Source organism: Schistocerca nitens, chromosome 11 (genome assembly GCF_023898315.1).
Source record: "Schistocerca nitens isolate TAMUIC-IGC-003100 chromosome 11, iqSchNite1.1, whole genome shotgun sequence".
NCBI classification, from domain to species: Eukaryota; Metazoa; Arthropoda; class Insecta; order Orthoptera; family Acrididae; genus Schistocerca; species Schistocerca nitens.
Window position 1 is genome coordinate 102,888,106 of NC_064624.1, and position 26,726 is coordinate 102,914,831.

Genomic DNA, 26,726 nt, shown 5'->3' on the forward strand with positions numbered 1-26,726 from the left:
GAGCCACAGTTGATGGAGAGTCTACTTGTACCCTGTAAAAACCTGAAACAGCTTTACAGTATTAGCAAGGATCCACACAGGCTTGACCACTTTGAAGAATATTATACATATTATAAGAATATTTACAATACGAAACTAAAATCAGGGGCGGAGGGGGGCAGTTTGAGCGAAAGAACATTGCTCAGCCATTGAACAAAGTCAGGAACACACGGAATATAATTAACAGAGAAACAAGGAAATCATCGCACAATATTAGAAAAAGCCCAGAGCTCAAAGTAAACAATAGAGTAATCAAAGATCCTGTAGCTATTAGAAACACTTTCAACAAATACTTTACATACGTATGCCGAAGAATTACGCAAAACGACAAAAGTTATCCTCTGCAAGCCCTACGGCAGCCTAAAATCAAGCAAGACTCCTCCATCAACACGTGTTATTTATATATGAACAGAGGAGGAGATAATAAAGTGATAAGGAAATCAGATAATAAAACTGTCACTGACACTAACGGGATTTCAAACACACTTTTTAACAACACTGATAGGGCCAAACCGCTTCACCACATAGTTAATCTGTGTCTAAAGGAAAATGGATTTACAAATACAAAGATACAAAATTGTTAAGGCTTCTGTGGCCACTTGACGACAAGCTGCCTGTTGGCTTCATTCCCAAGTTCTACGGCCAATTTTTCTGATTTTCACCATTTGTGCTGGCGAAACGACAGGAAAAAAAAAGGCAAAAGGATGTTGGCCGACGAACCTAACGGAATAGAACAAGGTCCGATTCTATGCGTCTGGTCTTAAGCGTGTCATATATTGAGTAAACAGGTTGCCACAAGTTTCCCAAAGTGAAATTCCCTGATATTTCTATGATTTCCAGACAAGTTTTAGCATTTTTCCCTGACAGATTTTGAGGTCTCAAGGGTAAGTGAAGACATAAGTTGACAAAAAAACTTCTGTATTTCTCCCCCGCGTGAGCAAAAATCTTAAGTACCAACATCAAAATCTTTTGTAATGAACTGTTTTTAGATGGAGAAAGCAAGCCAAATGGTATGTGTGTTTCATTAAGACCACTGTTGTTATTTTATTTCAATAAAACGAAACACATCTGGTAACAAAATTGCATATTTTCTTGGAGTCACAAGACAGATTTAAAATACCTTCACCGATTTCTGAAACATCCTCAGAAAAAAGTAGGCCTCTTGAAAGAAGTGTATAAGGCAGGGAAGAATTGTGTAGACCAAAACTATAGGTGACCACCAATAAAATGTTTGTTTTACTACATTTGTTATAGTTGTTTATTACCACTGTGCTAAGTCTATTATTTTACAGGTATTGTGTGGCTTTTCTTTCGAGAAATATATGAGTACATGGCATACAAACTGCCAGTGACTGCCACAATTTTCTTCTTCTTATCGTCCATACTTTCTAATACATAAATTACTTTTGAAGTGCGAAAAAGTAATGCAATAAATAAAATGTCTGTGAAACACTGCACTGTACAATGTACTTGCAGTGAGAGAGTCAACATTCCTGAAATCCATCGCCCGTGGCTTCCGGCCTGCCGAGGAGCACCTCGGTCCCGGGTCCACGGATAAACCACAAAAATTCGCCACATTATGTCACACACAAACAGATCCAGCCTGCTAACAGACGAGTGAGGCTAGATCCGGTGGGTAGGGCCTGCACATTAGCGGGAAATGATGGGCTTCAGGTTGCCAGGCCCGATCCTTTACAGATATCTGCAAAAATGGCCTGCTGTTACGACCCGTCGCACGATTCCACTCGTCTGGCCAGCTATTCGTGTGTTACAGGCAGCATGTCGATGAAATGACATCGTGGTGATCAATCCGTGCAACAGATAACTTGCGCAAATACTCTCAGAATCGATACTAATGTGGCCAGGTAGCACCATAAAGATGATTGCTGAGCCACGGACAGGCACGCAGAAAAGACAATCACACTCTCATATCTCAATTTTCAGCCTTACAAGGGGAGGCCGCCAATTGTGAAATTCAGATTCGATTCATATTGCACATAATAAAAGCTCATGGCCAGAGGTGTAATGTGGCAAAGCACCAAGCTGCACTTCTCAGCCGTTGTCGAGAAAATCGACAGTTAAAAGAAACCGCTGCGGTGAAATACTCTCTACGATTAATAATTTTCTACAGCGTCGTGGCGCAGCGGTAAGCGCTCGGGTTCGTAATCCAAAGGTCGCCGGATCGAATCTCGCGCCATGCAATTTTTTTTTTATTATTAGTTTTTTGTAATTCAAATGAATTGCTTATGCATGTTGGTGAAGGCGGATCGCTCTCCAATTGTACCGGCTCCATTTTTCCAAAGCTCTCACATCCGCACCGATTTTCGACGATGTTATAAGTTGTGCTAGGGACCGCATCTACCTTCTTTCGAAGTTAGCAGGCAACTACGCTGTTATGCAGCGGCTCGTTTCGGCCCATTCAACATCTGTCCTTCAAGTGTAACGAGCGAGTAACGGAGTTTATATTTCATACCTGCCACAGCAAATTTGTGTTCGTGGGGTCTCTATTCTAATTCGAATGTTTGACTTACTCTATACGTATTCGTTTCGGAATATCGTTTCTACGTCTTACGTCTTCCGTTAACTATACGTGGTTAACATTATGAGGACAATTAATAACATTTATGAAATACAACTTTGTTTGCGGAAAACATAATGATGTTCGAAGTCGCCAGTTTTTCCACGACAAACGACTTTCAACAACTTATTATATGCATAATTGTTGCAACAGATTGCCGGGAATTATATGTGTGTGTGTGTGTGTGTGTATACACACATTTGAATTACAAAAAACAAATACTAAAGAAAACGTTGCATGGCGCGAGATTCGATCCGGCGACCTTCGGATTACGAACCCGAGCGCTTACTGCTGCGCCACGACGCTGTAGAAAATTATTAATCGTACAGAGTATTTCACCGCAACGGTTTCTTTTAACTGTCGATTTTCTCGACAACGGCTGAGAAGTGCATCTTGGTGCTTTGCCACATTACACCTCTGGCCATGAGCTTTTATTATGTGCAGTATGAATCGAATCTGAATTTCACAATTGGCGGCCTCCCCTTGTTAGCCTTTGTCAAAAACTGAGAGCACACACATTCATATGATCGTCGTCTCCAGCCGCTGCATCAACAATATCCGAGAATCAACTCCAAACAAACCACTTCTCACGCCTCACTGCATCTCGTCGGCAGCTGCTGGACTAGTGGCAAGAAGTGGTGGCAGCACTGCAAGCTGAGGGAAGTGATAGGAAGGGGAGGAGAGTATAGAAGTGGTATGTGTACTCAGCTGCGCCCAGCCAGCGGCGATGCGTGGCACCTCAGCAAACAAACAATTTCATCTACTGAGACAAAAAACAAGATTTTTCCAGTGTTTTTTCAAATTACCCTGACACATTTGAAATTCTCTGATATTCATGATTTCCAGAACTTGTGGCAACCCTGGTCACTAAGACAACCGTAGGTAACATTTAATAACAGGCCACAAGATATATCATTACAGTCGAAAATAAACATAAAAAACATGTGAAATATTTCAGTCAACTAATAAAATGAAATTAATGGGACAACTGCAGGAATGAGTGGATTCTGGATGAACACAATGTACAAAAAGGGAAAAAAAAGCTAATGAAGCTACCTGTGTCTGTATGTGTGTGTGTGTGTGTGTGTGTGTGTGTGTGTGTGTGTGGGCGGGCGCGCGAGTGTATACCTGTCCTTCCCCCCCCCCCCCGCCCCCCCAAGGTCAGTCTTTCTGCTCCTGGGATTGGAATGACTCCTTACCCTCTCCCTTAAAACCCACATCCTATCGTCTTTCCCTCTGCTTCCCTCTTTCCTGATGAAGCAACCTTGGGTTGCTAAAGCTTGAAACTTGTGTGTGTGTTTGTGTGTTTTTTATTGTGTCCATCAACATACCAAAGCTTTCGTTTGGTAAGTTACAGCATCTTTGTTTTTTATATACATTTTTCCCAAATGGAATGTTTCCCTCTACTACATTCATATACAGGTAGTTACAAAAAGGTACGGCCAAACTTTCAGGAAACATTCCTCACACACAAATAAAGAAAAGATGTTATGTGGACATGTATCTGGAAACGCTTAATTTCCATGTTAGAGCTCATTTTAGTTTCGTCAGTATGTACTATACTTCCTCGATTCACCGCCAGTTGGCCCAATTGAAGGAAGGTAATGTTGACTTCGGTGCTTGTGTTGACATGCGACTCATTGCTCTAAAGTACTAGCATCGAGCAAATCAGTACGTAGCATCAACAGGTTAGTGTTCATCACGAACGTGGTTTTGCAGTCAGTGCAATGTTTACAAATGCGGAGTTGGCAGATGCCCATTTGATGTACGGATTAGCACGGGGCAATAGTCATGGCGCGGTACGTTTGTATGGAGACAGATTTCCAGAACGAAGGTGTCGATTGGCGTCTTAGGGAGCACGGAACATTCCAGCCTACGACTCGCGACTGGGGAAGACCTAGAACGACGAGGACATCTGCAATGGACGAGGCAATTCTTTGTGCAGTTGACGATAATCCTAATGTCAGCGTCAGAGAAGTTGCTGCTGTACAAGGTAACGTTGACCACGTCACTGTACGGAGAGTGCTACGGGAGAACCAGTTGTTTCCGTACCGTGTACAGCATGTGCAGGCACTATCAGCAGATGATTGGCCTCCACAGGTACACTTCTGCGGATGGTTCATCCGACAATGTTTCAATCCTCATTTCAGTGGAAATGTTCTCTTTACGGATGAGGCTTCATTCCGACTTGATAAAATTGCAAATTTTCACAATCAACAGGTGTGGGCTGACGAGAATCGGCACGCAATTGTGCAATCACGTCATCGACACAGATTTTCTGTGAATGTTTGGGCAGGCATTATCGGTGATGTCTCGATTGGGCCCCATGTTCTTCCACCTACGCTCAATGCAGCACGTTATCATGATTTCATACGGGATACTCTACCTGTGCTGCTAGAACTCGTGCCTTTACAAGTACGACACAACATGTGGTTCATGCACGATGGAGCTTCTCCACATTTCAGTTGAAGTGTTCGTACGCTTCTCGACAACAGATTCGGTGACCGACGGATTGGTAGAGGCGGACCAATTCCGTGGCCTCCACGCTCTCCTGACCTCAACCCTCTTCAATTTCATTTATGGGGAGCAATTGAAAGCTCTTGTCTACACAACCCCGGTACCAAATGTAGATATTCTTCATGCTGGTATTGTGGACGGCTGTGATGCAATACGCCATTCTCCATGGCTGCATCAGTGCATTAGGGATTCTGTGCGACGGAGGGTGGATGCACGTATCCTCGCTAACGGAGGACATTTTGAACATTTCCTGTAACAATGTGTTTGAAGTCACGCTGGTGCGTTGTGTTGCAGTGTGTTTCCATTCCATGATTAATGTGATTTGAAGAAAAGTAATAAAATGAGCTCTAACATGGAAAGTAAGCATTTCTGGACACATGTCCGCATAACATATTTTCTTTCTTTGTGTGTGAGGAATGTTTCCTAAAAGTTTGGCCGTACCTTTTTGTAACACCCTGTATATATGACCAGGCCAAATATCTCACAAAAAAGTATCAAATGAAAAAAACTACAAATAACAACTCGTCTAGCTTGAAGGAGGAACCAGATGGCACTATGATTGGCCCATTAGATGGCGCTGCCATAGGTCAAACAGATATAAACTGCGGTTTTTCACTACATATTCGTGTAGTACATAAAGAAATATGAATGTTTTAGTTGGATCACTTTTTTCGCTTCGTATTAGATGGCGCTGTAATAGCCACAAACATGTAAGTACATGGTATCACGTAACATTCTGCCAGTGCGGACGGTATTTGCTTCGTGAAACTTTTCCCATGTTAAAATGGACCGTTTACCAATTGTGGAAAAGGTTATCATGTTGATGTATAGCTTCTGTGATCAAAATGCCCAACGGGCATGTGCTATGTATCCTGGACATCATCCAAGTGTCCGGACCGTTCGCCGGATAGTTACGTTATTTAAGGAAACAGGAAGTGTTCAGCCACATGTGAAACATCAACCACGACATGCAACAAATGATGATGCCCAAGTAGGTGTTTCAGCTGCTGTTGTGGCTAATCCGCACATCAGTAGCAGACGAAATTGGATGAGAATCGTGAATCTCACAAACGTCGCTGTTGAGAATGCTACATCAACATCGATTGCACCCGTACCATATTTCTATGCACCAGGAACTGCATGGCAACGACTTTGAACGTCGTGCACAGTTCTGCCACAGGGCACAAGAGAAATTACGGGACAATGACAGATTTTCTGCACGTGTTCTATTTAGCGACGAAGCGTTATTCACCAACAGCAGTAACGTAAACTGGCATAATATGCAATATTGGGCAACAGAAAATCGACGATGGCTGCGTCAAGTGGAACGTCAGCGACCTTGGTGGGTTAATGTATGGTGCGGCATTATGGGAGGAAAGATAATTGGCCCCCATTTTATCGATGGCAATCTAAATGGTGCAATGTATGCTGATTTCCTACGTAATGTTCTACCGATGTTACTACAAGATGTTTCACTGCATGACAGAATGGTGATGTACTTCAAACATGATGAATGTCCGGCACATAGCTCGCATGCGGTTGATGCGGTATTGAAAAGCATATTTCATGACAGGTAGATTGGTTGTCGAAGCACCATACTGTGGCCCGCATGTTCACGGGATCTGACATCCCCGGATTTCTTTCTGTGGGGAAAGTTGAAGGATATTTGCTATCGTGATCCACCGACAACGCCTGACAACATGCATCAGCGCATTGACAATGCATGTGCGAACGTTACAGAAGACACTCGCTGTTGAGAGGAATATTGTTACACATATTGCCACATGCATTGAGGTTGACGGATATCATTTTGAGCATTTATTGCATTAATGTCATATTTACAGGTAAACAGGTAAAAAGTGGAAACACCATTGGAGTCGGTGTGTTCCGTCAGAACAGGACTATTTTCAAGGAGATGAATCAGAGTAGCATGTAAGTACCACCACTGTACAATTACAAGCCCATTCTTAAAACTTTCCAATCACACCTCGTATTTGCCACAATGGTGAAAGTACAATAGACATTGCATTCATAAGGGGACCAATCAGAGGTAATATATTGCTTCTCTGAACTGCAGCCCACACACCACTTCGGAAACATGTCCCTCTGGAAATAAACATCTAAGGAGCATGGCGAAAGGTGCAAGAAAAAGAGGAAGAAGCACTTTCAAGAACAATAGACTTCGGGAAAGAGGAAGCAAAATCCGATGAGATAAAACAAATCGAAATGCTAAGAGACAATTCGTGACTAAAGGAAGCCACAGAAGCGATAGGGGAACTAAGACAGGCTGCCAATTCCAGGTACAAAAGAAGAGCGAAAAAATGGTTGGACACAGTGTTACAGTCTAAAAAGATGTACTAGAAAGCCTACATCAACTAAAACACTGCGCAAACAACCCCATACTCCTCGGGACATATGCCGAAAAACTAAATATCTATAAGAAAACTCTAAAGGAAAAGAAGAGAACATTACAGGCAAGAGAAAGAAAGAAACTAGTGGAGAAAGCCCCGAAAGACCAATATATTGCGCTATGCCCCAGAAAATGAGCTGAAACACATTACGTCCATATGAAAATATGGGAGACACACTTTGACAACACACCAAACAAGTAAGCACTAAAAGGGAGACCAGAGGGCAGAGAGGATACAATGCCACAAACAACTGTGGAATGGATCCCATTGGCCACAGAAGAGATCAAAGATGGCATTAACAGCACCAAGAACAAAACAGCTGCAGGTCCTGACTGACTTCATAGCAAATATTTGTAAGACACTGCCCAAATACTAACACTAATGTGTACAAAACTATACAATAAGTGCATAGAAACAGCCTTCATTCCAGAGCAGTGGAGACAGTCAATAGGAAAAGTGCTTTACAAAGGAAAAGGAGACCTCAAGGACCCTAGCAAATACAGAGGCATAGCCCTAGAAAACTTACCTTTCAAAGTGTTCACAAAAATAATAACAGGACGAATAAAGCATACAATCAATGAACACCATCTTAAAATCCAAATGGGGTTCAGGAAGGGAAGGTGAACTCTGAGTGCAACAGAACTCCTGCTAAAGAGAGTATAAGAATCTCTTGAAGCCAGAGAAAAATTCTATGTAGTTTTCATAGAATTCACAAAAGCCTTTGACTTTATAAACAAAAAATTAATGAGCAAAAAACTAGAGGAAAACTCAGGAGAAAACAATATATGGACACAAATCATAAGTGCAATACTGTGATGGAATGAAATAAGGGTATCGGACAACCTCACCTTATCACAACCGATTCTCCAATTAAACAGAGTACTACAGGGAGATCCACTGAGTCCTCTGTTATTTACCCTTGCAGTGGAAGAAATTGTAAGAACAAAGGGAGGGTGTAATCTCATATGCATATGCAGACGATATTACAATAGGCACAAAGGACATTGCCAAGTTACAAGAAGCCATAAATGATATGGAAGATTGGCATGTTGAGCACAGCTTCAAAATAAATGTGGCGAAAACAGAAATGGGAATACTCATAAATGGAGGAAGAGCACCTGCATCAGTTGAGATCTTCATACGGGAGAGAAAACTGGAGATTGTACTGGACTTCAAGTCTCTAGGAGTCACAATATAAACAACCGCAAAATGTTTCACAAAGCATGTCACAGAGAAAGCAATGCAAGCAATAACGGCAATCCATGAAATACAATACATTAGATTCCTTAGCCTAGAGACAGCAATGGCACTATCCAGAGCCAAAATCTTCCCAATACTGACATATGGCACAGAAATTATTGGACCACATCTTACAGTGAAAAACCTAACACCACTAGAAAGAATGAAGGCGACCTATATAAAGAAAGCAATAGGAGTCTCCCAAAACAACACGATCCAGACTCTTATACTTGCTGGCGAGGGAACCCTTCCTCACTGAAGGCCTACGGGCAAACCTGATGCTACCCAACAGCAGCGCTTTGGAAACTCAATTTAAAACTTTGAAGGAAAAAAGGGAAGCCATACCTCCAGAATTTTACAGCATGGGCACCACGATTGACTGAACATGGACAAAGGAAAACTTCGAGATGAGACACGTGATCACCAGAATGGCAGTCCACGGTTTCCACCACCATATTTGCAAGAACACGTCATACCGTGAACCAAATGAAATGTATGAGTGAGTGTAAACTGTGTCATCAAATATGCAATCGTTACCATATAGAGCTCTGTATCAAAAGGACACGGTCAATAAGTGACTATGCAAATCACAATATGTAAAATTTCTAATTTCTTTTACCATCATCATTGTACTTTGAATCTGTATGGCTATTTGGCTGCAATAAACTTACTATTATATTCCCTTCCATCTGCTTTATTTTTATATTTTCTCATTTCACCAATTAAATTCAAATTCTCCTGTGATATCCAAGGTTTTCTATTAGGCCTTGCCTGTTTACTGATTTGAGCCTCTGCTGACTTCACTATTTCATCTCTCAAAGATACCCATTCACATTATACTGCATGCCTTTCCCCTCTTTGAGTCAATCATCATATAATGCTCCCTCTGAAACTCTCGACAACTTCTGCTTCTTTCAACTTATCCAAATCTGGTTTCAAAACCCCTCTCTTACCATTACATAATCCACCTGAAAGCTTCCAGGTCCCTTCCACATATACAACCTTCTTTCATGATTCTTAACCGAAGTGTTAGAGATGATTAAATTATGCTCTCTGCAGTATTCTACCACGTGGCCTCCTCTTTCATTCCTTTCCTCCAGTCTCCCTACTATTTTTCTCTCTCTTCCTTTTACTATCAAATTTCAATTGCCCACCACAAATAATTTTTTCTCTCTTAACTATCTGAAGAATTTCTTTTATTTCATACATTTCTCCAATTTCTACATCATCTGCAGAGCTAATTAGCTTATGAACTTGTACTATTGTTGTGGGTGTGGGCTTCGTGTCAATCTTGGCTACAATAATGCTTTCACAAGCTGTTCACAGTATCTTACACGCATTCCTATTTTCTTATTCGTTATTAGCCCTACTCCTGCATTAACCCTATCTGATTTTGTATTTACAACCTGGTGTTCGTCTGACCAGAAGTCCTGTTCCTCCTCCTACCACTGAACTTCACTAATTCCTATTGCATCTAAATTCAACTCATCCATTTCTCTTTTTAAATTTTCTAACCTACCTGTCTGAGTAAGAGATCTAACATTCCACACTCCAGTCCGTAGAATGTCAATTTTCTTTCTCCTGATGACGACATCCTTGTGAGTAGCCCCACCCGGAGTTCCAAATGGGGGACTATTTTACCCAAGAAGATGCCTGTCATTTAACCATACAATAGAGCTCCATGCCTCGGAAAAAATTATGGCTGTAGTTTTCTCCAGCTTTCAGCCATTCACAATACCAGGCGTTCTGGCTGATGCTACAAGGCCAGCTCCTTCACTCATCCAGACTGTTACTCCTGCAACTACTGTAAAGGCTGTCGTCCCTCTTCATGAACCACACTTCATGTGGCCTGTCAACAGAGACCCTATGGCACGGCTATCGGTATTGCTGAGACAAGCAAACCACCCCACCAACAGCAAGGTCCTTGGTTCTTGAGGGGGTTGTTCCGGAATACCTAACAAACAATGCAAAATACAATCAATTAGAATCGAACTTTTCACTGGACCTATATAGTTCAAATGAAGACAGCAATAAAGACACACCTGCACAAAACAATTACAATCGAAAAATAGCACACAAAAATTCCTCGAGAATGAACTACAAGAAAATGTAAGAAAACACACAAATGGAATCATGCTTACAGTGGGCCTATACTGCTCTGAAAATGAAGACAGGAATACCAGACAACCCCCAAACAACAACTGTATGGCTGAGAAATGACACACATGAATTACTCTTAAAAAACACAAAATCTGAGTAATATATTTTGGCTGACCTACGTAGCAAAATGAATGGTCAGTGTACTCGAGAACTGACAAATATTGTGAGCTGTGATCGTTCCAGCATCACACGACATTTGCATGCAATGGGGAAGATTCAACAATTGGGTGTATTGGTACCACATGCTGTAAGCCAAAATCACACAAATCAGCAGATTGTCATATGTGCATCTCTGATAACTCATCATCAATTAACTCACAAAGAATTACTTCTGCAAGGTTTAACCATCACTGCTGATGACATTTATTGTCAACAACGACCAGAAAGACGGCATGAAGTGATGCTACTCCACGATAATGCCAGCCCACTTTCTGCTAGACTGACAAAAAAACTATACAGGACATCATTCTGCACCCTCCTTATTCACCTCATCTTGCGTCCTCAGATTTTCACCTTTTCTGCTTTCCATCGAACAACCTTCAAGGAGCTTCCTTTCTGATTGAGAATGCTTTCCGAACAAGGTTTGACGAGTTGTTCTCCACAAAACCATGTGATTTCTACAGTTGCAGAAATGAAGAGTTATCCTAGCATTGCTGGACTGTTGTACATAGTGAAGGAGAATACTATACTATTAATGACTATATTCTCTGTTACGTGCTGTGCTTATTAAATTTATGGAAAAATACTATGAACTTATGCACCAACCTACTACATGTACCTTTAAACAATTGGAATCACATGATAAATGAAAATTAACAGGTCAAAAACCGAAACCAGATAAATAACCAATGAATAGCAAAGTCCCGACCACATTCAACAGGGCTATTACTACAAAACCACTGTACAAAAAGAAACATCTACCATAAGAGAGAGCCACTCATAGCAAGAACACAACCCTTGTAAGAACGATCGATTGCAGCAGACCCTCCATGATGTCACATTCATGGGAGGGGTGGGGGGTGGGTGGAGGGGAGGGGGAGAGAGGGTATTGTAAGAAGGAAAAAAGAAAAGCAGTCAAATTTTTGTAAAATCCGAAATTATAAATAACATTACTGCTTGTTTCATTCACAACCATTTGAACTATGCATTTAGGTTTCTGGTTAATCTCACCCTGAAGAAACTTACCACATTACAAAAACAGCCAAATCATATTAAGAAATAACATGACAAATTATAATCACTAATAGTTTCACTCACAACAACAATTTAACATGTGCTCTTAAATCCTGCCTAGTCTTAACCTTGGAAATCGTGCAAAATACATAAAGCAGCAGCCAAATATCTGGGCGGGGGAGCGAGAGGGGGCGGCACAATTTGTTACTACTGTCTCTATCGACAATTTAAGCAGTGTGTCAGATTACACCCAAACCACTCCCCCTTACAGCATGACAGATTTGGTAAAAGAAAAACCATAGTTTATGATCTTCAAAGGTTACCTAAGACAACCATGGTTAACATTTAATAAGATGCCTCTTACATCCTTTACTATGTCAATTCATGCCATCACACAGAATGTCTTGGATCTTGGAATCAGATGTGTGCTTGGGCCATACCCGAAAAATGAAAATAACTAGAATCTTGTCACTGTGCAAATAAATAATAAGAAATGAAGATCAAATTTTCTCTCTCAACTACAGACCTGTTAGTCTGCTACCCTTTTCTCAAAAGTTCTTGAAAAACTAATATACATCAGGTTTATGTCATATATTGAAAGAAATGGTATCATAAATGGTAGACAGTTCAGATTCCAGAAAGGAAAATCAACAGTTTCAGCTGCATCTGAATGTACATATATAACTTCGGTAGGATTAGATCGAGGCCAAAATCCTATTAATACTTTCTGGGCCATAAAAGTTTACTATCAAGCTGACCAAGACATTTTAATATAAGGAAACTACTATGAGATTAGAGGAAATTTTCTTTGTATCATACCTGCAAAACAGAAAACAAGAATTAGAAATACAACCAAACACAAAAGAAATATTTAATGAAATTTCAACAAATAGTCACAGTGTACCACAGGTTATCATATTGGGTCAATCCATATAAAGTGGTCTAGTGATGGTTGCTTGACCATTTTTAAATATTTTAATTTTTTTATGTGCAATTGCCCTATAATTGAGAAGTTCAAAACAGTTTTTTTTAAATAATTTATCTTGCACCTTTACTGGACGGTAGCCATTTTTATTTGTAGGTCCTTGACGATTTTTCAGTCTGGAGACATTAGCGAAAATGTGACTCTCTCTGCACTGGGTTAAGTTACAACATTGCAATTGACATGATTGTTTTTAGAAGAGTGTCCTCTACAACATTGACTATTACACAAAATACCCTACATTCAAAAAGAACCAGTAAAAATAACCTCCAAAGTTTGGTATCCAAATTTTCAAAAATCCACTTTTTAGGCCCAAAAATAACAAACAAGGAGTGATTTATGAGAGTCTATTTTTTCCCTATGGTTAGATATCATACACTACTAGCCTCATAAAGAGCAAGAACATTTACAAATGTTTCCTTAATTTTTTTTATAAATTTTTGAAATTTGCCAATTTTCATATTTTGTAAAGTTTGGGGTTAGTTATCTCAGGTGAGACTGAATATAAAAATATGATTTTTGCACAGTTTGTACAACTAGTGATAGCAACGTACTGTAAAAATTTCAACATCGATACCCGACTGTGAACAAAGATATGAATTTTTGAAAATAAGGAAATAATTCACATTACTCTACAACTGATCTTATGACTGTTGCCTATTTAAACGGTTTACTGTTTCATTGTAATAAAATTTAATTGTGACATATATTTAGTTAACACTATCACCCAATATTCATTTAGTTTATTTATTTTTAATAACGCAATATTAAACAATAGAAGCTTTCGCTTTTGTTCTATGGTAATAAAAATGCCCATTTATATGTTAGGTTTATTGTCAATAATGAAGTACATTATTGCTGGGTATGGCATTCTGTTAGAGTGGATGTACATACTTCATTGAGAGTGTAGAATGTGTTTTTTTGGTTTGTTCTGTGTGTAATTTGTAATTTTGAGAGATTAACTGGAATGCACTAACATGGCTGAACAGTGCTCTGTTGGACAGATAGCAAGTGAAGTATGTCACAAAACAGTTTTTTTAAAAAAAGCCTGAAACATGTCAATAACTTTCTTGAAGTTAGCCAAACTTTGTTTAAATTTCGAGTAAGTTCTTCTGTAACATCAGTGTGTGGGTTTCATGAAAAGAAATATACTCTGAAGTACAACCACATGTTTGGAAGAAAGTGCTGCGATCCACTTAAAGTTTATAAAAAGCCTATTACTGAAGGTTTAAGGAAAATAAAATTTGGAACATTTGTCCTTGTTATGTAAGGGTGAAACAGCTTCCCAAGTGAAATGTAATGTGATTCCTGGAAATTCCCTGTGCCCAAATTGTTATTCAAAAATATCTGTTGTGAATCCAGAACCAGAATCATGTAACCTTGTTAATGACATTTATATTCCTAATGAGGAAGCTGTTAGCACACTGGATTTTGCTTGTTCTAAGTTAAGACGTATCTCCTGCTTCGAAAGTAATAAAATTAAGTATCAGAAAAAGAAAAGCAGCTATTGAAAATAAGGTACAACAAATTTCAGACAAAATTCGAAAATCATGCTTTAATAATACAGAGACCAACATAATTTCTAAAGAAGAAGAAAACCTATCACCAGCATCATCTGACACTGAATATTTGAGCTTAATAAAGAAATTAAAAATTAAATATTCAGTGACATCTAAAGGGAAAGAAGTTAAAATTTTAAGTTTGCTCCCCGACTCATGGTCGAGAAAAAATAATTCATGAATTCAACATTTCTCATCATTTCGTTAAACTAACCCGAAAATTAATGAAAGAGCAATGCAGCATTCTTCCAGTTTCATGAAAGAAGAAAGGAGTAGGTATAAGTGAAGAAACAATTAAAAAGATCCAGCAGTTTTTTGAAGATGATGAAAACAGTAGAATGTGCCCAGGTTGCAAAGATAGAAAAAGAGTTGTTATAAATGGAAATGACTACTGCTGTCAGATTTAAATGAACTTTATGTAGCTTTCCAAAATTCTCATCCTGAATGCAAAATTGGAATGTCAAAATTTTGTGACCTCCACACTAAGTGGTGTATTTTGGCTGTATCCTCAGGGACACACTCCGTATGTGTTTGCTTATATCATCAAAATGTTGAACAAATGATTGCGGGTGCAAAACTCAGTGATCGTATCTACAAAGAGTTACTAGATTTAATGGTCTGTGACACTGACTGGGCAGAAATGATAACAGTGGTTACATCTCAGGAAGAGTACATGGAATTTTTAACTGATAACTTACAAAAACTCAAAAGTCACCACTATGTTTTGAAAATCCGAAGTAAGTTTTTGAAGGACAAAAAGCACAACTTCAGAGAAACTGAATGCATAGTGCTAGCTTATTTTGCAGAAAATTTTACATTTGTGATTCAGGATGCAATACAAGGATACCACTGGGTCAATGACCAGGCAACAGTGCATACATTTATTCTCTACTTTAAAAATGAGAAAGATGAAGTTTGCAGTTCTTCAATTTGCATTCTAAGCGACTACTTGCAGCACAGCACTTTGGCTGTACATGTGTTTCAAAAGTATGTAATAAATTACATAAGAGAAAATTTTTCCAAGGTTGAGAAGCTGATATAGTTTTCAGATGGAAGTGGTAGTCAGTATAAGAACAAAAAGAATTTTTCAAATCTGTGCAACCACAAAGCAGACTTTGGGTCGGAGGCTGAATGACACTTTTTTGCATCTTTCCATGGTAAAAATGCATGTGATGGAGTATGAGGTACAACAAAACAAGAAGTAAGTAAAGCCAACCTACAAAGATGAACCACAGACCAAATTCATAAAAAATTAAGGAAACATTTGTAAGTGCTCTTGCTCTATTTGGGGCTAGTAGTGTACGATATCTAACTATAGGAATAAAATAGACACTCATAAATCACCCCTTGTTTGTTATTTTTGGACCTAAAATCTGGATTTTTGAAAATTTGGATACCAAACTTTGGAGGTCATTTTGACCGGTTACTTTTGAATGTAGGGTATTTTGTGTAATAGACACTGTTGTAGAGGACACTTTTCTAAAATCAATCATGTCAATTGCAATGTTGTAACTTAACCCAGTGCAGAGATTCAAATTTTCACTGTCTCCAGACTGAAAAATCGTCACGCGCCTGCTAATGAAAATGGCCACCATCCAGTAAAGGTCCAAGATAAATTATTTTAAAAACTGTTTTTAACTTCTCAATTATATGGCAATCACACAAAAAAATTAAAATATTTAAAAATGGTCAAGCAACCAACTTAATTTTTATTGGACCACTTCATTTGGATTGACCCTATTAGGACCTCTGCTGGTCCTGTTATACATAAACGACTCACGTCTAAACACAAAGTGAAATTATTCTTTTATGCAGATGATACTACTGGTATGATCATCGACAAAAGCAAACTCATGATTCAGCATATGACTCAGTTGCTTATGTTCAAGAATTATGACGCTTTTGGAAAATCCTGCGATACTCAGCTTGCTCTGTTCATAAATGAAATCCACAGCGCAGTGGACAACTGCGCTCAGGTTGATGCCGTGTTCTTTGAGGCATTTGATACCGTCCTGCATTGCCGTTTAATGAAAAAAATACGAGCTTATGGAATATCAGAGCAGACTCACGATTGGATTCAAGACTTTCTTGCAGATAGAGCTCAACCCATCACTCTCAATGGAACTAAATCGACAGATGTAAAGGTAATATCTGGAGTACCACAGGGAAGTGTGACAGGGCTGCTGTTTACAGTATATGTAAATGATCTGTTAGAAAGAGTCGAATGCTCTTTACGGCTATTCGCAGATGATGTAGCTGTCTATACCAAAGTAGCAACGCCAGAGGATAGTAAGAATTTGCAGAATGACCTGCAGAGAATTGATGAATGGTGTACGCCCTGGCAGTTAACCCTCAGCATAAATAAACGTAACATATTGGGCATGCACAGGAAAAGAAATCCATTACTGTACAGCTACACTACTGATGACAAACAGCTGGAGACAATGTCTGCCGTAAAAACTGATAGTGGGAAAAGCCAACACCAAACCCAGAGTCATCAGAAGAATCTTAAGGAAATGTAACTCATCCATGAAAGAAGTGGCTTGTCATGTGATTGTTCACCAGATTCTCGAGTATTGTTCACCTATCTGGGATCCGTATCAGGGAGGACTGATAGAGGAGATAGAAGAGATCCAACGAAGAGTGGCGCGTTTCGTCACAGGGTCGTTTAGCTAGCGAGAGAGCGTTACAGAGACGGTAAACAAACTCCGCTGGCAGACGTTACAAGAGAGGCATTGTGCATCATGAAGAGATTTACTACTGAAATTTCGGGACAGTACTTTTCAGGAGAAGTCGGACAAAATATTACTTCACCCCCACATACATCTCACGTATTGACCATGAGGAGAAAACTCAAAAAATTAGAGCCAATACAGAGGCTTTCGAATAATCATTCTTCCCACACACTATTTGTGAAAGGAAGAGGGTTGGAGGTATTGGATGGTGTACTGAAGGTACCCTCCACCACACAACATTAGGTGGTTTGCAGAGTATGATTTAGACGTAGATGAAACCAATAGGCTAATTCACAATAATGAGAAAATTAAAGAAAAACTGTTTTGGAACAATAACACAAGAAAATTATAGGAATCTTCACAATTGCAGGCATTGGATATAATTGCAGTTCCAAACACAAAATTCTTAGGGATCACCAAGGTTAAAGCTATGTATTGGACACCCCCCCCCCCTTCCCCTAAAATCTTGCTTTGTGGTGACAGCTTGATCTGAAGCACCGCCCGAGGCCTAGGTTAGGTCGTAAGGTGATAATATGGTTACGAGTCGGTAAAGCCAACAAATGTGAAAGTAAACAATATGGTTGTGGTAACAAATTGACCAGTAGTGAGGCCTAATATTTACATCCACACCATACTGAAAAATGCAAGGAGGGTTCAATACTTTGTACCGTAGGTAACTTGTTTACTGTGGAAAGACCACATTGCCAGCAAACTAAGTTCTGCCATGTTTGTTCTCTGCCACTAGTAGCAAATGATGCTATGCAAATAGTGTACTTCTCAATTTTAAAGCTATTATAACACTTGGCACAGATATATAGAGTCAATCGAGTGATGCAATGAAAATCTTTGAACTAAAAAAAAAAAAAGAGGAATAGCAATCAAAGCAATGGCTAATGCAAGAAGAACAGACAGCTGGAAGCCACTACTCAAAAAATTTAAAATTCTTTCTACAAGTAGAACACACAAAACTTTCTGCTTGGAAAATAAGAAAAATCTCTTCGAACCTTTCATACTTACCTTTGGTACCAGAAACTGTATACAGTTCAACACAACACAGTTAAGTGCAAAAGAAGCAGTGCTTAATCGGCAATATATATATAAAAAAAAAAAAAAAAAAAAAAAAAAAAAAAAAAAAAAAAAACTGTTTACCTGTTTACTGCTTGACAGTTGAAATATCAGTTTGCAAGACAAACTGTCACAAACAATACAAATATTTCTTGTAGAAAGTCCCTTCTATTCAGTCAATGAATTCATGCTAAATGCAAAGAATTGAATTAGGTATACAGTGTCACAGAATTAAAACGTGTATAGGCAGAATTCCAATCCCGAAGAAAGCAGGTGTTGACAGATGTGAAAATTTACAGACGAATGGAAAAACTAGTAGAAGCCAACCTAGAGGAAGATCAGTTTGGATTCCGTAGAAATATTGGAACACGTGAGGCAATACTGACCCTACGACTTATCTTAGAAGCTAGATTAAGGAAAGGCAAACCTACATTTCTAGCATTTGTAGACTTAGAGAAAGCTTTTGACAATGTTGACTGGAATACTCTCTTTCAAATTCTGAAGGTGGCAGGGGTAAAATACATGGAGCGAAAGGCTATTTACAATTTGTACAGAAACCAAATGGCAGTTATAAGAGTTGAGTGGCATGAAAGGGAAACAGTGGTTGGGAAGGGAGTGAGACAGGGTTGTAGCCTCTCCCTGATGTTATTCAATCTGTATACTGAGCAAACAGTAAAGGAAACGAAAGAAAAATTCGGAGTAGGTATTAAAATCCACGGAGAAGAAATAAAAACTTTGAGGTTCGCCAATGATATTGTAATTCTGTCAGAGACAGCAAAGGACTTGGAAGAGCAGTTGAATGGAATGGACAGTGTCTTGAAAGGAGGGTATAAGATGAACATCAACAAAAGCAAAACGAGGATAATGGAATGTAGTCGAATTAAGTCGGGTGATGCTGAGGGTATCAGATTAGGAAATGAGACACTTAAAGTAGTAAAGGAGTTTTGCTATTTGGGGAGCAAAGTAACTGATGATGGTCGAAGTAGAGAGGATATAAAATATAGACTGGCAATGGGAAGGAAAGCGTTTCGGAAGAAGAGAAATTTGTTAACATCGAGTATAGATTAAGTGTGAGGAAGTCGTTTCTGAAAGTATTTGTATGGAGTGTAGCCATGTATGGAAATGAAACATGGACGATAAATAGTTTAGACAAGAAGAGAATAGAAGCTTTCGAAATGTGGTGCTACAGAAGAATGCTGAAGATTAGATGGGTAGATCACATAACTAATGAGGGGGTGTTGAAGAGGATTGGGGAGAAGAGAAGTTTGTGGCACAACTTGACTAGAAGGAGGGATCGGTTGGTAGGACATGTTCTGAGGCATCAAGGGATCACCAATTTAGTATTGGGGGGCAGCGTGGAGAGTAAAAATCGTCAAGGGAGACCAAGAAATAAATACACCAAGCAGATTCAGAAGAATGTAGGTTGCAGTAGGTACTGGGAGATGAAGCAGCTTGCACAGTATAGAGTAGCATGGAGAGCTGCATCAAACCAGTCTCAGGACTGAAGACCACAACAACAACAATAACAACACCGGCAGGCAGAATGTTAGCAAATTCAAAATGTGTATTTATGTATAGTATAACAGAATTCAACTATGTATAGGTGGAATATACAGTACATCCCAAATGTATACTTTTGTATGGTTTTTTGTATTTAAAAATCTGTAATAATTAAACAGTGCATATGATTATTATTTTGTAAAACTGACATCACAAATATGCACTTCATCACATCCAAAGCTGCCCAATGAAATAAATAAAACGTGACAGTTTTGGTAAGGTCTGTTGTGAAAAAAATGTTAAAATACAAGCAATATTACAAGTATAAAAACTTCTATATTTACCTTCGTTTCCTTCAAATACAAAGGTGTCTTTCAAGGCGATATTGTGCAGTATGCAGCAAGCTCGAATAAAATGAACTATGTCTTCAATGTTCCTTAACTTAATATAAAACAACTGCTTAAAACGCTCTTTTAATACACGGAAACAATGTTCAACAACACTCGTACTTCTCGAAAGCACAAGATTGAAATTATTTTGCTGTCTGGTTAAGTGCCCGGTGTTTCTGTAAGGAGTCAGCAAATGCTTAAGGCATGGGTACGCGACGTCTCCCACAATACATAGCTCGCTGCAAATTTCTCCGAGCTTTTTAAACAATGGTGATTTTTTGAACACTGTCTCGTCATCGACTGACCCCGGGTAACCCACGAATATATCCCTTATACGTAGCTCGTGGTCGGAAACGATCTGCAATTGAATAGAATAATAACGTTTCGTGTTCAAATATGAATAGGGGTCGCTTTGAGGTTTATCAATCTTAATATGAGTACCGCCGATGGCGCCAACCACACCTGGCAAACCGTTTGACCGGAAGTACGATTCTATGCCTGCTTTTTCTGCAGCAGACGGCCACTTTATTACACCAACGTATTCATTGCTAATGAAGTGTGACACCCTTTTCACAATATTGCACAGAGTACTAGCAGAGATGCTGAACCTCTCTGACACATTTCTGAATGTGTCTGTTTCATGTCCAGCAAACCATAAAAAAATTAGGATCTGTTGTAAGGGGATTAGTTTTCCATTCCCACCCGCTTGATGGTTGTAATAAGCAGAATTTCTGTACTTCTCAGCAATGTACTCTGCAATGTGGCGTCGCACACGGAAATGTTCCAAAAACACGGCATCACTATACTGCGGCACCACGAGATCGAAATAATCATCTTTCTTCTGTCTTTTACTCCTCTGAACTGACGTTGCTTCAGACTGAACCAGAAAATCTTCTTCCTTCTGTCTCTTACTATTCTGAGCTAATGTTCCTTTAGACAGACTGAAATCATCGTCTTCCTTCTCTCTCTCAGTCTTCTGAACTAATATTGCTTCAGACTGATTATGACTGGAAGGAATATAACCCGACCCACTGGACATCTGGAATGAATCGCATTCGTAAATACCATTTTACACACAATTCCGGTCACTTTGCACCACTCCAAGTAAAAATGATTTCATACGCATGTATAAAATGCTTACGTTACCTGAACTGGCGTTTCTTCAAATTCGTCATCACTGGAAACAGAATAATCAGAATCGCTGAGCATCTGGAATAAATTACATCCGTAAATATATTACACAATATCCAGTTACTTTGCAGTATCAAAAGTGATTTCACGGGAATAAGTGAAATGCTTAGCTTACCTGAAGCAAATTTTCTTCAAAATCATCGTCACTGGAAGGATAGTTACAATCCCAATCCCAAACGAACATCATTTTGAGGGTCTGGAAAAATCGAAAATTTCACATTACTGAAAGTTCGAGTTGCTTTGCTCTACTTCAAGTAAAAGTGATTTCACAGTATCACAAAGATGCTTACCTTACAATTGATTTTGCACCAAAAAAGCAAGAAACAGGGAAAAAAAATCGAAACCAAAACAAAGTTGCTTCCAGTTACAACAAGGCTAACAGATAGACTGCACAGTGTAAACAAACCAACGAAGTTCGACAAAGTTATGCACATGCGCAGCTGTTGGTCTTTGGAACAAATTTATTTAGACACTGGAAGATTTTTCTTCCATGTTTCATAGATTATTTGAACGATTCTTTTATCGAAATGATGTCGAACGAGACAGTTTACAGGATATTTATAAATGATTAGTGTTAACATTTGTGAACATATTATTATTTTCAGTTCTATTCATGAAACTACTCCTTTTTTCTTTACTGGCTAGTATTAAGTAGAAATTCGTCAATGGAATAATTGTAGTTCTCCAGGAGAAATTATTTTAAATTAACGATATATTTAAAACTTGCTTCGCTACCTGTCAGACATTTTATGTTACTGGGCAAATGGTTAAAATCGTTTCTGAGCCACTAACACCTTTAGCTATGGTTAATAAAGGTGGTTTTTCCTCTTGCGTAGGATATATGGACATCACTGTTTTTCTTAAATTGTGAGGAATTATTTATGACGAATTTCACTAGCGAATACATCCCCTGGTGTCGTGCTGAGCGATTAAAATGCCTAGCTACCTGAAGAGGTACCTATATGACACTTGGAAACCACAATTGGTTACTGCCATATTGTAGAATTAAATGTGCACGGCTTTCGGCCGCTCAGAAACGGTTGGGACGATCATGGGGAGAATTCGCTGCCCAAAAATAACTTCCGATCTGTGCAAGATCGTAAAACTGCCCCGAATCTCTACTCGAATAAACGTTAAGGGGCCCTCATTTGTTCAACAACATTGTCAAACCGTCGGTATATTTCCAGAATGAGGTTTTCACTCTGCAGCGGAGAGTGCGCTGATATGACATTTCCTGGCAGATTAAAACTGTGTGATGGACCGAGACTCGACCCACCTTTGCCTTTCGCGGGCAAGTGCTCTACCATCTGACCTACCCGAGTACGACTTGAGCCCTGTCCTCACAGCCTTACTTCTGCGGTGTATTGTCCGTCTGAGAGCACTAAAAATATGGAAATTCTGACGAGCTGAACTGATGAACCTCAAAACACTCCCAGTATTGTCAAAACATACTGAATGTGTGAGGTCAAGTATTGGCAGTTTGACAATATTCTCCATTCAGATGTTCACACAACTTCATGAACCAGCCACAAGCTGCTAGTGTCCACTGTTTATGTTTTCAATTCGCCTTTGTGCATATCATACCTCAGATTCAATTTTTCAAGCAGTCTTTTAATACAAAACAATTTTAATAGATCTATGCAATGGTTAACATTGTACATACCACTTCAAGATGGCCAATGGAGGATTCTCTAAGACGTTGCTTACGTTATAAATCTGAAAATATAGTGCAGGTCGGTGAATCACATAGCAGTTAGGAAAACGTTTCCACTTCGAAAAATAAGTTATATATCTGCAACAGCTAGTAAGAGGTCTGCGAAATGTCGTCAATTTCACCAAATTACCACAAACATAAAATAATGTTTTACGTTAACTGCCTGAACATGTCCTTGGCAGGCAGATATTCTTGCTTCACAGGTTTCCATAGAATTTTACTAACTGTGTTCGATGATATTACAGAGCTAAACTTCGAGCATTTGTATGACCTGCCTGTCGCCAGAAACCTCAAAGTTGCAACCCGCCTCTCGCCTACTGCGACTGTCTCTATCATTAATGTAATGTTTTGTCCCATATCGACATTTATGCCTTGTACTCAATGGAAATTTATGGTATCATTCAGGTGCATGGTTATGATTTCAAGCAGTAAAGTCATTCCATATCAACTCGCCTAGTCCTCCCTGCTCGAACGTAGTGGATTTCGATAAAATTTTATATGAACAGTTGTTCATGTCCCCAATGAACACTGGTAAAGTTCAACATTCGTCAAAGCAATAATGGCCGAGATGTAGTCACTTGTTTGACTTAATGCCCGCTTCTCGCAAAGCGAGTGTGAATTTCTGGAGACTGTTGATCTCGGGTGAAATTTTGTTGAAAACAATTAAATTTGGCCATCTTGTAGAGCTTTATGCGTTCTCTTAAGAACAATAATGAAAAGAATTTTACAAACCATATTCAGCCAGTAAATTGTAGACAAAATCGCCAGAAAAACTTCTCACCTGGAAAAATTTAAGAGTTTTCTCCTTATAACTTGGGTACTAAATGCATGACGAACTTGAAAGTTGGCATGCCGTAACATAACGACATCAAGTATTCAGATACAAAGTTTCATTTATGTACCATTTTCCAGTACTACATAAATGAAGTGCAAAGTTGAAAATTTTGTAAAAAAATAAAACTGCAGGTTTTTCGACCTGATTTTGCAAAAAACCATGTTTTACAAAACTCTCCAAATGAGGCTCGTTAGAAATGCCATGGTTTTAACCTCTAAAAATTGTATTTGATTTTCCAACGCATGTTAACAATGCCACATAATTTCAATCAAAATTGGGAGCGATAATCGCGGTACAAAATGAATGCAACTTTGGATTGTTATACATTGGAGAGTAACTGCTTGCTGAGCATGGAACTTAGTACACAATAGGTCAGCAGCTCAAGGATGTGGAATAGAAACTTTCATTCATCTACTATTTTCCAATAATCTACAAAGTTTTAACTATGGGTTCGTATATCTCGTTGATGTCAGGCACGATAAACATGAAACTTTGGACACAATAATTATGAACATAATATTTTCCAATATAAAATATCATTTATGTATTGCTTTCTGAACTGCTAAAAAATCATATGAAAGTTAATTATTTTTGTAAGACTTACAGAAGTAGATTACATTCAACTTCCTTTTAGAAAATCTGTTTTCCATAATTGATTTCAAACTAATCACAGTTGGAAAAGGCACTTATTCATGCATTCATAAAATCACATTTGATTTTCCAACTTGCATTAACAATACCTGAAAATGACAGGCAAATCTGAGGGAATGTACCACTGCAACAGACTACATTGCAACAACCTGCTGTCTGTGTTTTGTTGCATTTGTTTTTTGTTATTAAAATGACAAGTAATATCTTTCTATAGTGCACTGTTCCATGGTGACATTGGCACTACTGGTTGCAGAACATGAACCGCCATAGGGGTCACACCTGTTAGATGTGCAATACTGGCCATGTGTTGGGTTACTTCATCCAGGTTAGCAAACCTGTAAATTGATTTCTTAATTTAGGTTCCAAGTCCCTAAATGGTACCTGTCTGCTTACAAAGCTATTGTTTTATTGATGTCACAATAATGTTGCAATGCTAAGAAGTTGAAAATTAAAATTGATATTACTTTTTGCTTGGTGCCTATCCAAGATACTGTTATAGGTTTGAGATAAGGTACTTTGCAAATGGCTTTGTAAGCAGACAGATACCACCACAAGGCTTTGGAAGTTAAATTAATAAACCAAACCACAGGCTTGTGAACCTGAATGAAGAAACCCACCCATGGCTGGCATTGCTCAGGTGATGGGTAATGGGGTTGACAGTTCATGTTCTTGACTGGTAGCGCCAATGTCACCATGGATGAACGCAATTTAGTGAGATATTACATGTCAGTTTTTAAAAATAAAAATTTCATGCAAGGAAACACAAACAGGTTGCTGTAACTTAGCCTATTGCTGTGGTACATTTCCTCAAATTCGTCTGTCATATTCAGTTATTAAAGACAAACATTGGAAAATCGAATGTGATTTTCTGAATGCCTGAAAACATGCTTTTCCAACTGTGATTATTTTGAAATCAATAATGGAAAACAGATTTTCAAAACGCACATTTAATATGGTCTACTGTTGTAATTTTTACGAAAAAATAATGTTTGCACTGACTTTGTAGAAAAAGAATGATATTTTATACTGAAAATCCATGTTTATAAATCATGTCCAAAGTTTCACGTTTATCATGCCTGTAATTGACGAGATATAAGAAGCCAAACTGAAGTTTTTCTATGAGTCGATTTTTTTGGGTGATTTTATCTTAAAATTTTCTGGCTGAATGTGGCTTGAAAATTCTCGTCATTATTATTATTAAGAGAACGCATGAAGCTGGACAAGATAGACAAATTTAACTTCTTTCAACGAAATATTGCCCGAGATATAACAGCACAAGATTGCCAGACATTCTCACTTCAAAGTCGCGCATGGAGTCAAACAAGTGACTATATCTCGGCCAGTATTGCTTTTATGAACGTTAAACTTTACCAATGTTCATTGGGGGCATGGGAGAATGTTCACATAAAACTTAATTTAAATCCTTGACAGTCGAGCAGGAAAATATTCTGAAATGAAGCGGTTTGACATGGAATTTCCCTAAATTAACATGTTACCATTCGCTCCTTTTTTTTTTCAACCACTCTTGGACCCACTTCCTCCTTTTCGTTGTTTTCTGTTGCTTGCAAGCTATATGTAATGTAATTGCAGCACACTCTTTCTTTTGGGTGTTCGAAATTTTAACCTTGCAAAAGCCATATTATAAACTGAAAATTTTCGTCAGTAACATTGATGGTGTGATTCCGCTTCAGTGTACTGAAGGTTTGACAAACTAATATTGTCAATAAGTATTGAATGTGTGCAGACCCCTTACGAGGTTCAGCTCCCGTGGGAATGGGCATCCTAGACTACTGAAAGCAGCAATAGAGCTCTCTGTTGATATGGCATCGTTAGAGATCCTGTGTAGGCTCGCTAGGTATAATGATATTAGACTGCAGATGTATTAAGGCAGCAGCTTATTATGTTTTCATCTGGTACGTTCATTGCTATTTTGGAAGCGAATGCTGCTTTTTCTTTCTGTGAAAGTGAGAACCTGCCAATGTATTACG

General features: G+C 38.8%; 1 protein-coding gene across 2 annotated transcripts in view; it reads right to left on the bottom strand.

The window, feature by feature from the left end:
* Positions 1 to 21,932, bottom strand: part of LOC126213397 (putative nuclease HARBI1) — a 39,868-nt gene extending 17,936 nt beyond the window's left edge. Inside the window, exons 1-5 of one of the 2 annotated variants that reach the window (XR_007541160.1) lie at positions 21,829 to 21,932; positions 21,654 to 21,734; positions 21,494 to 21,556; positions 20,303 to 21,386; positions 10,304 to 10,738 (exon numbers count right to left, since the gene is read on the bottom strand). Coding sequence is in view for 1 of the 2 variants with exons in the window: in XM_049941098.1 (XP_049797055.1) it covers positions 20,303 to 21,386; positions 21,494 to 21,556; positions 21,654 to 21,725 (1,219 nt within the window). In the remaining variant the exon portion in view is untranslated. The remainder of the gene's footprint in view (positions 1 to 10,303; positions 10,739 to 20,302; positions 21,387 to 21,493; positions 21,557 to 21,653; positions 21,735 to 21,828) is intronic. The other variant, XM_049941098.1, reaches the window with a different exon arrangement.
* Positions 21,933 to 26,726: the final 4,794 nt, after the last annotated feature.